The following is a 9,861-nucleotide window of genomic DNA, read 5'->3' as shown; positions in this document are numbered from 1 at the left end:
TGAAATTACTGAAAATAACGGGTTAATGGAAAATTAGAGTAAGATTGGAGCTGCCCCCTACAGGGGCTTGTAGTTAGTACAGAATCCAGAGCAGGTAAACCAGCTCTGGGCACCAGCTACACTCTCAGGGCTCCTGAGAACCCCCTGCCCCATATTTCTCTTCTCTCCCCAAATCAGAATCAACCCCCAAACCTGGTCCTCCTGCCACCTCACCCTGGTGGGGCTTCTCAGGCCCCGCTGTTGTCTCTGCAGCCTCTGAGCGCCCTGAGGGCAGGCCTCAGTCCCTCTACATTTGCTGGCTCTGGCGCCTGCGGAGCCCACGGCCTGGCGCCGGCCCTGTGGTCAGCAGTGGGTGATGAATTGCCCTGAATGGGGTTATGGTGGTGTCAGCCTGACTCGGAAAGGCCCACTGCGCTCTTGAGCTACTGGCCCTGCTCACGCCTGCTGCTTCCCCTTTCCTCCTGGCCCAGGGATCCACCTTAAGCATAAGGTCAGGAGGGCACCAGCTTCCTTCTGGTTCACTAAGGGGTCAGCTGGGGCCGCAGCGGCAACTTTCCTGGCTCACCCATCCCGTCCAGCTGCCCCAGCCTGCCTGAAGATGAGTGGCAGATTGAGGCTCCTGGCTTTGGTTTAAATGCTGATAGGAACCTCTGTGTTGGAAAGGTCCAGAGAGAGTAAGTGCTTAAGCCAACCTAGGGATCACTATAAAAGGACCAAAGGGCTGAGTTCTACCTACATGGTGGCCACAGGCTCAGAAGCTGAAGGGGGGAGGAAGGGTTGGAGGGAGAGCTGTGTGTGTGTGTGTGTGTGTGTGTGTGTGTGTGTGTGTAAGGGATGGGGTAAAGGAAAGCACTGGTCAGCAGTCCAGAGCCCATTGCTGGCTTCTCAAGGGGTCTTTCGCCTCAGTTTCTAATCTGTAATAAAGGAGGTGGAGGTGGTTTGGTTCAGTGGATAGAGCGTTGGCCTGCGAACTGAAGGGTCCCAGGTTCAATTCTGGTCAAGGGCACATGCTTGGGTTGCAGGCTTGATTCCCAGTAGGATGGAGATTGGATGCAAGAGGCAGCCAATCAATGATTCTCTCTCATCATTGATGTTTCTCTCTCTCCAAAATCAATAAAAATATTTTTTTAAAAAAAGGAGGTGGAGGTATTGACCCTGCAGCCATCTATCATGGAGCTAATTGGCAGCCCAGCTCCTGGGGCTATCCTATGCTCTGTCTGCAGTCTTGGCCCCAGATCCAGGCCCCTCTCTGGGTGTATGCTGGGATGGGTCATGGGGGGGGGGGTCTTTCCTGCGTGTCCCCCACCCTCTACTCCATACCTTTCCACAGGGAGCAGCTAGCTGCCCAGCTAAGCCCTCGCCTCCTCACTCAACCTCTGCCAGGAAACTATTTCTTGGCCTTCCTGTTTTGGGTACAAATATCCCAAACCTGAGAATGTCTCAACCTCCCATGAAAATAATCCAGCCTTAGAGAATAGGTGTGCCTATTCTCCCTTATAAATGGGAAGATTAAACAAGTTCTTGAAGAAGGAATTTTTCTTTTAAGAAGTCGCCAGCAGAATCCGGTGATGTTGAGCCGTTTAGAGCCCTGGAAACACCCGTAGTGTGGCCATGGCTGCCTGGGGGCCTTCCGTTGGACGCCTTCTCGGTGTCTTCCCATGGCCCAACGCCAGGGATGTGCTGCTGGCGTCTCCTTCTGCCCAAGGGTCGAAGGTGCAGCCGTGCGCGCCAAGTCTCTGGCACGGTCCACAAGGCGGCCCCACGAGCCAATCACCCTCCCAGGGGTGGCACAGAAAGGTGAGACCGCGCAGCTCCAATGGAAATCCGTTCCTTCCATCCCTGCTTAGGGGTCCTGGGAAGGGCTTAAGGAGCGTGGCCCCCGACGGTTCCTTCCTAAGGGCGCTGAGCGCGCAAGAGGCGCCGCCTCACCGGCCTGGGCCTTCTCCGGGGCTGTGGCGGTGGCTCGCGCTCGCCCTCCCTCAGAGTCCCGCACAGAGTCCCGGTGGCCGTTTGTTGAACGAGTATAAAGGGCGCACGACCTGGCACCGGGGAAGTGCAGATGGGTGTCGCCAAGCCACTGACCATGTCCCACAGCGCAGCGGATCAGAGGCAGAGCCCATCTCGCGCTGCCGAATGCGCGAGCGGGTGGAAAAAGAGGCGCAGCCCGTCCACCGGGTGCACGATGGGCACGGTCTGCATGGCTGGGAAGGCCGGCGTGGCCAGTTCCCAGCGCGCCGTGCGCACCAGCTCCACCGCGAGCAGCTGGAGCACCGCCTGCGCCAGCTCCTGACCGAGGCAGCTACGCGCACCGCCGCCGAAAGGGATGTAATGGAAGCGGCCGGATGCGACCCGCGCCTCCTCGCCCGAGGCGCCGAAGCGCTCGGGATCAAACCCCTCGGGCGGGCTGCTGTACACCGCGGCCGTCTCGTGCGTGTCCCGGATGCTATACATCACGCTCCAGCCCTTGGGGATCTGGTAGCCCTACGGGGAGATGAGGAGACCTGCCTGACCATGAGGCACCAGGGAACTGGGCCTGAACCGACCCTCCGCCCCGGGGCATCACACAGAATTCTCAAAACTAGCAGGAACTTGGTGCTGGCCCAGAAGCTAGGAGACCCCATTGTGTTCCGATCGCAGGTCCTTCTCTGGTCAGCTGAGAGCTTGGGCTAGCTTTTCAACCTCTCTGAGTCTCAATTTCTTAATTGTAAAATAAGAACCAAAATGCCCATTTTGCTGTGAGGATAAAATAAACGGGTCTGGCATATATGTTCGTGGTCAGTAAACGTGATGTTATGTAAAAGTGTTATGTTTCAATGTTTTGTTTTTGTTTTTCTTTTTTCTTCTGACATTAGATCAGGAAACCTAAATTCTAGTCCTGTACCTACCAGCTGCCTGGGCTGGAATGCAATGACGGGGACCTCTATGATCTCTATGATCAGCTCAATTATAATGCTCTTCCTTGCACTGAACTAAAAACTGCCTCCCTGTCCTTCCATCCATCAGCTGCACAGTGATAATGTCCAGGCCTGGTAGTTACACTTTAAAAGGTGCACATGAGAATTAAACTGGAGAGCCCTTAAAATGTGGGCAACAGCTTTCATGGTCCCTCTGTGCACCTCTGGCTTTTACAGCTGTCCTGCTCTTAGATATGTCTTTCCAGCATCATATGTCTGACTATCCTGCTTCCCTCGCCTGAACAGGCTCTAGGTGTCTACTAGGAGGCGCTCAGACAAGCAGGGAGAAAATCTTAAAATCGTGGAGGAGCGCTCTCTTTCTCCTCCCTGGGCCCTGTAGACTGGGGGATGGCTAAGACCCCTGAGCGCTGCTCACCCTGGTGGGCCTGTGTTCCTCTCCCTGTTTCCCTGTGGTATTGTAGGGCACCCCGACACCTGCAGAATGAAGTCTGAGTTCCAAGATGCAGCATCCAAGATCCTTCTAATCTACTCACCTTTGGGGGGGGGGGCGGCGGGGGGGGGTGCTGTCCTCTCTCTGTGGTGTGCTGTCCCCATCCTAACCCTTCACTTCTCCAGCTCAAATCCCAACCCTCCAAATGTTTTGCTGTTATCCAGGACTAAAGATCACCCTCTTCCTCACACCACATTTGGGATGAGGTGTCTGTCGGGGCGGCCCCCTTTCTCTCCATGATAATCTCCTCCAGGGCAGAATCCCAGTCCCCATGGTGCCTGGATTCCTGGTTTGCAATGACCAGGGATGTCTGCAGTTTAAAGTAAGGGTCAGGAGAGGAGGTGCCCATTCTGCCTGCAGCCTCCGGGGACTGAGCTGGGGAAAGGGAGGACGGCAGCCACAGCTGGATCCCGCAAACACCCTGTTTGGCCAGGTAGGGCTCCACTTCTGGATGCTGCCACTATGCAGCACAGCCCTGACCACCTGGGGTGTAGGAGCAGGAAGCGATCGAGACAGCTTCCCTCCAGAGAGTAACCGGAAGCCTGGAGTGAGGTGGAAAGTGCCCAAGGTCTTGCCGAGATGGAGCCAGGCCTAGACCTTAAACTTCTTGCCCAGCCCAAGCCAACCTGCTCAGACCATTAGGAGATGCCAACCCACATTTCCATTGTCCTGCTCTTCCAGAATCTGGCCTTAGCAGAGCCCTGGACAGGTAACAATGATGGTTCCTTAATCTTGTGAGGGAGTCAGAGGGGTGAGGTAGGGGACAATGTGGGGTGGGGTTTGGGACATTGTGTGTTGAGGGGGGGGGTCTCTTTGTTCTCCACCCAGGTCCACTGGCTAAGGGGGGAAGGGAGCGGGTGCTGAGCAGGGGGGGTGGGATTTTTATTGTCAAACTTGGCTCTAATTTAGTTGACGGACCCATACAGCTGCCAGAAGCAGAGTATATGGGGTCCCTAATCTGTGGCCTCGCCAGGCACTAGGCTTGCACCCCTCAAACGTGGATCTGGGGAAATGGAACAGAACTCAGCCCACTTCACAGGTAGCAGAGTGGCCGGTCTGAGAGGAGAAGGGTAGACCTAGCCGGCCTAATCTCCCCACCCCCCCCCACCCCCACCCCCACCCCCACCCGCCCCAGCACCGAAGCGGCAGGGGCGGAGCAGGGGGAGGTGTGGGCGCACTTACGTCAAGCTCGAAGGTGCGCAGTGCGGTGCGGTAGCCCCCGGAGACGGGCGGCAGGAGGCGCAGCACCTCCTTGACCACACAGTCGACATAGGGCAGACCGCCCAGCGCGGCGAGGCTGAGGTCTGGCGCGCAGCCACAGTCTGACCAGTGCCCCGCGCCGTCCCCCGCGGCCCCCGGCCCGCAGCTGCACGCCCGCCCCAGCCCCTGGGCCTCCAGCTCCTGCCGGATCTTGGCGATGGCCGCCGGGTGCTGCAGCAACAGCAGGACCAGGGATGTGCTGGCGCTGGCGGTGGTGAAGAAGGCGGCGAAGAGGAGCTCCACAGCCGACTCCTGCAAGACAGCCGGCGGCGCGGAGTCTCCATCAGCGGGCCCGCCCTGGCCTCGCGGCGGATGAGGTGTGAAGGGCCCAAACGGACCTCTGCGCAAAGGCCAGGGAGCCGGGATGTGCCCCTGTGGCAGCTGCGTGCGAGGGTCCGGGAGTCGATCCCGTCTGCCGCTTGGGCAAGCCGCAGTAGCAACTGGCAAAGCCAGGATCTAGCCACTTGCCTTGGAGGTTCCCAGAGACAATGCCAGGAGCTGATTCCGTGCGCTGTTCTTAGTGCTTTAGGTGTATTAGCTCGTCCCATTCTCCCCTTCGATCCCCTCCCCCACGTCCTGCGAGCAGGCCCAATTGCTGCCCTCGTCTGTCTTCCCGGGTCGGACCGGTCCCTGCAGCCGGCAGCCCCAGTAGTAGGACTCGGAGCGCAGTGCTCTAACTGTCTCCTGCTCCCCGACCTCTCCATTCTTTGTGGGGGGCTGTCAAGTTTGTCCTGGGGGCCATTCCCCCACCTCCGCCGCATGCACTGTATGGGTACATCCAATTCACACAGTGGACATACAAAACAGGTAGTAGTGTCAGGTGCCAAGGTACCTTATGGGAAGAGAGTATTGGTTTTTGGGAAGAGGGGAGCTTCCAGGAGGATGTGGCGTTTGACTCTGAGCCCTTAGGATTTGTAAAGAAAAGGAGTGAAGAGGGTTTCATGGTCAGGAGGACAGCGGAGGTAAAGGTAGGGAGTGACAGAGAACGGGGAGGGAAGTGGAGCTGTTTGTGTCCAGAAGAGCCTAGGACTCAAGCCTTCAAGGTTCCTACTGAGAGTGGGTAGGGCTGAGTCATGGCTGGAAGCCTGGTCTTTTCCCCTTCACCCTGAAGAGTGATTGAGGCTTGAAGTTGAGACACACCCACTAGGACTGCAAGAGGGGAGCAGAGACCGCGCGCCACCTACCTTCAGCTCCTGCACTGAGAGCTCATGGCCCAGCTCCCTAGTGCTGTGGATAATCATGGCCAGGGCATCACCTGGCTCCCCAGCCATGTCTTCATGGAGCTTCTCTGCAATGGCCTCCTCCAGGTGCCGATGTAGCTGGTCTCTTGCCCGGATGCCCTGATGGGCAGGGAGAGAGGGAGGTGGGGCAGGAAGGTTGAGGGGGCCAGGCCTGGGCACCTCCCCGCCCCCAAATCTTCCCAGGGCTGCTCTGCTGAGTTCCTAACGTTAAGTGTCCTAGCTTAGTTTCATGCCTGGCACATTAGAAGGTGCTTAATAAATACTCAGTTTGTTCACTTTTCCAATACATCATTCTCTCTTGTTTATCACAGCTCCCTTTGAGGTAGGCAAACAGTTTCTTTGGTCCTTACGGGAGGATGCTGAGGTTCAGAGGGGTCAAGCAATTGCCTAGAGTCGCACAGCGGTCAGTGTCCATTCCTGGCACAAAGTTGTGGAGGTGGAACCAGCCCATTGTCTTTCCCCTGAATGGGTAGGGACAGTGGGTACCAGTGCAGAGAGCAAGGGACAGACACCTTGATGCACCCAGAAAAGCTCTTGCTTAGAGGACACGATGGCTGTTTTAAGCATTAGCCTCTGTAAGGAGATAGGCAAGAGGGCCAGGGTGTCCCTTCAGAGTTCAGGGAGCAAGAACAGCAAAAGCACTTGATCGCCTGAGTTTTGTAGTTAGACTAGATCAGGTTCAAATCCTGCCTCTCTGCCCCTCTACTAGCTGTGTGATCTTGGGTAAATTATTTAACCTGTCTGAGCTTCAATTTCTTCATCAACAAAACGTGAGTAACACTTTGCAGGTTGAGAGGATTAAATCAGGAAATGTATCCAAGGTGATCAGCCAGTATAATGCCCCTTTATACATAACTATTATTTTTATTCAGGTGACTGAAAACCGCTGCACTGGCACAGGAGAAGCCCCAGCTCAGTGCGAAGGGAAAGGCGGGACGGGGCTTCCTAGCTGCTCCCTGGGCCTGGCCCTACGCTCTGAAGTCGGAAGAGGCCGCGGTTCTCTAATCCGGAAACTAGCGGGCCCGGGGCCGCGGGCGGGGAGCCGGCACCCACCCCTCTCCAACCCGGGCTGGCGCCGAGCTGGGCCAGGGGCGTGTCTGCGGCCCATCCGTTCCGCAGCCGTCCGGGCTTCTAAAGGGGGCTGGAGGCCCGGCCAGGAGGCGCCGCTCTGGGGAGGGGCTGGGCCGACTGGCCCGGCGCCTGCCACCGAGTATCCAAAGGGAGGCCCCGCGGCTGCTGGGACTGGAACACGTCCCATCTGGCATGGCTCAGAGAGGGTGTGTGGCCCGCCGCGGGTCACACAGCGAGTCAGGGCAGACCGAGGGCACCACCACACCACGCTGCCTCCCCTTCCTGGGCGCACGGTGCCTCTGTCGTTCAACAGAAGTGACCTGCGGGGGCGTCTAGGGAGCCTCAAGAGGAAGGTCGGGGGCCGGGTGGCAGTACCTTGCGCAGGCCGCTGAAGGGCACGTCCAAGGGCAGTGAGAAGAGGTTCTCCACAAACTGCTCGAAGGTTCGGGACAGCTCCGCGCATTGCGCCTCGTCCAGCCGCAGCCCCAAGAGGATGCGCGCGGCCATGCGGAAGGTTAGGGCTTTGGCAGCATCGTAGACCGCCACGGGCCGGCGGGCTGCGCACCAGGAGCGCACCTCGCGCCGCAGCGCCCCCTGCAGGCGTGGCACGTAGCGCTCCAGCGCCGCGCGGCTGAACACTCGAGCCAGTACCTGTAGGGAGCGCGAGCGCTGAGCCCTGGCCGCGGTCCGGCCTCCTCTGCTCGGCAATTGAAGAGAAGCCAAAAGGCTAATTTGGGGACCTTTCTCTTCTAAGTGGCCCGGACCTACACGTGATGGCTCTTGCCCTCGCCATTCCCTCTAGTTCTTTTCTGATGTACAGTCCGCCCTCTCTCCGCCCCCCGCATGCATCCAGGCTCCCTCCAGCTGCCACCCCCTCGAGGAAGTCGTCCCTAACTCCTCTCCAAGGCTGTTTCCAGCGCTTCTGGTATCTCAGTTACAGAAGATCGGAGATGAAAGGACTTTTAAGTCCCAGTCCTGGCCTTAAAAACCGAAGTCGGAGAAGGTAAGGAACTGGTCCGAGGCCACCCCCTGGTTGGCCAGGGGTTCCGGCCAGGTTTGTAGTGTACCCCTAACAATTAGTCCGGGCCTCGCCCCACAACAGGTGCCCGAGGAACCGCGGGCCTGAGGTCCCGACCGCCCCTTCTCTGGTTTTGGCTCACCTTGCGCCGCTGCCGGTGTGGCTCGCCAACCGCGCCGAGCAGTGTGTGCGAGCCCAGTAGGATGTGCGCGCTCTGTGGCCACTGGCTGCGCACAAGGCGGTGTTCGCCCAGCAGTATTGTGCGCACATTCTCGGCGCCGCTCACGCGGATCACCGGCCTGCCCAGCAGGTGTGTCTTGAACACTGTCCCGTAGCGCTCCCGGCGGGAGCTGTGGAAGCGGGAGCCCTGCAGCAGGAGCAGCGAAGAAGGCTGGGACCGCTGGGGACCTGGCCCAGACCTCCCAACCGCCCCTGGGTAACAAATCCCTGCTCCAGGCTGGTGCATTACTTTCTAAAAAGTCTCAAATGGGTCTCGTGACTACCCTACAGGAGTTTAGATGCCCCTGCTCCCATTGGTGAAATGAGGAAAGAACTTAGAATGCGGACGGTGAAAGCCAAAGGGCTCACGGCTGAGATGCCCCCTGACTCCTGATTCTATGCTTGCAGTTCACAGATGGCATGCTCCTCAGGCTCCTTCCTAGAACCCCTCTGTTCACCCCACGAGTGTAAGTAGCGTGATGGCAGTCCTTTCGAGGGAGCAGCTGGACGAAGGCGAGGACAATGTATGCTCCGTGGGCAACGGGAAGGCCAGGCTACGAACCCTGGGAGGGTCCAGTGGGAGCCAGGGGATTAGGGGCCATATCGAGGTGTGGGGAACGGCAACTGCTCACCTGAACTAACCAGTGCAGCGTCTCCCCGAAGAAGGGCCAGCCCATAGAGCCCTTGGGCAGGGGCAGGGCGGAGGCCCGGTCCCGGCTCAGCATCCAGCGGAGGGTCCAGAGGTGCTGGGCCAGGCTGAGCAGGAGGCCGGCGCACAGGAGAGCGGTGCCAGCCGCCCCCAGCACAGACAGGCAGCTCAGACCGCAGGGGAACATGGCGAGTATGCAGGGTGCCAGGCCGCTCTGAGCTCAGGGCGCAAGAGCTGGGGAGCAGGCAGCGCGCAGTGCTCACCAGTTCAGTCGGAAAGGTCCTGTCGCTTGGGGGCCAAGACCGAGAGCTATAACCTCGGACAAGGATTTAGCTCTCAAAGCAGACGGGCAGTGTAAGGCGGCAGTGAGCACACACCTTAGGGAATGTGCTTTCCCTAAGGCGCGCACACTCAGGACTTTTCCTCTTGGGATGCTCACGCCTAGCATCTGCAGGCACCTCCCACCTCCTCCCGGGGCCAGCACTCCCTGCTCTGATAGAAGCAGCAAGGTGGTCAAAGCGGGGAGCAACTTACCGGTGTTGCCAACCTGGGCTTCAATCACCAGGGCTGTAGACCCCCGCTCCACCCTCCCTCCCCCAGTCTGTTAACTCTTCTCGGCCCATCCCGGGCTCATTTATATAGACACTGGCTCCCTCCCTACCGACTGATGCAGAAACACACAACGTGACGCGCCCATGCATATTTAAAGCGCTCTGTGCAGAGTACTGATTGGAGGCGGTGGGCTGCGGCGGGATCGCCGGGGGCAAGGAGCAGGGCGTGGCAGCCGCAGCGGCACCGCGGAGGGACCGGCCGAAATACTCGGGAGGCGTCTTCGGGTTCGAGCCAGAACTTGGGAGCTCGGCGGTGGGCAAACCGCGCGCACTGGGCTACCGCGCGCTCTCTCTCTGGGGTCCGCACCCTCCAGCTTCTAAGTGCCCTTTCCTCGCCCAGTGCTCAAAGCTGAGGTCTGGGATTTCTCCCATTTGCTGCTTCCCTTT

General features: G+C 58.8%; 1 protein-coding gene across 1 annotated transcript; it reads right to left on the bottom strand.

Moving 5' to 3' along the window:
• Window positions 1-2,103: 2,103 nt before the first annotated feature.
• CYP26C1 (cytochrome P450 family 26 subfamily C member 1) lies at window positions 2,104-9,050 on the bottom strand (the record flags this gene model as incomplete). Its single annotated transcript, XM_081105073.1, has 6 exons — window positions 2,104-2,481; window positions 4,588-4,917; window positions 5,850-6,005; window positions 7,353-7,628; window positions 8,138-8,362; window positions 8,847-9,050. The coding sequence occupies 6 exons, from the start codon at window positions 9,048-9,050 to the stop codon at window positions 2,104-2,106; spliced, it is 1,569 nt and encodes a 522-aa protein (XP_080961199.1).
• Window positions 9,051-9,861: the final 811 nt, after the last annotated feature.

Source organism: Myotis nattereri (assembly GCF_964212035.1).
Source record: "Myotis nattereri genome assembly, chromosome: 13".
NCBI lineage: Eukaryota > Metazoa > Chordata > Mammalia > Chiroptera > Vespertilionidae > Myotis > Myotis nattereri.
This window is presented reverse-complemented; position numbering and strand designations above follow the sequence as displayed.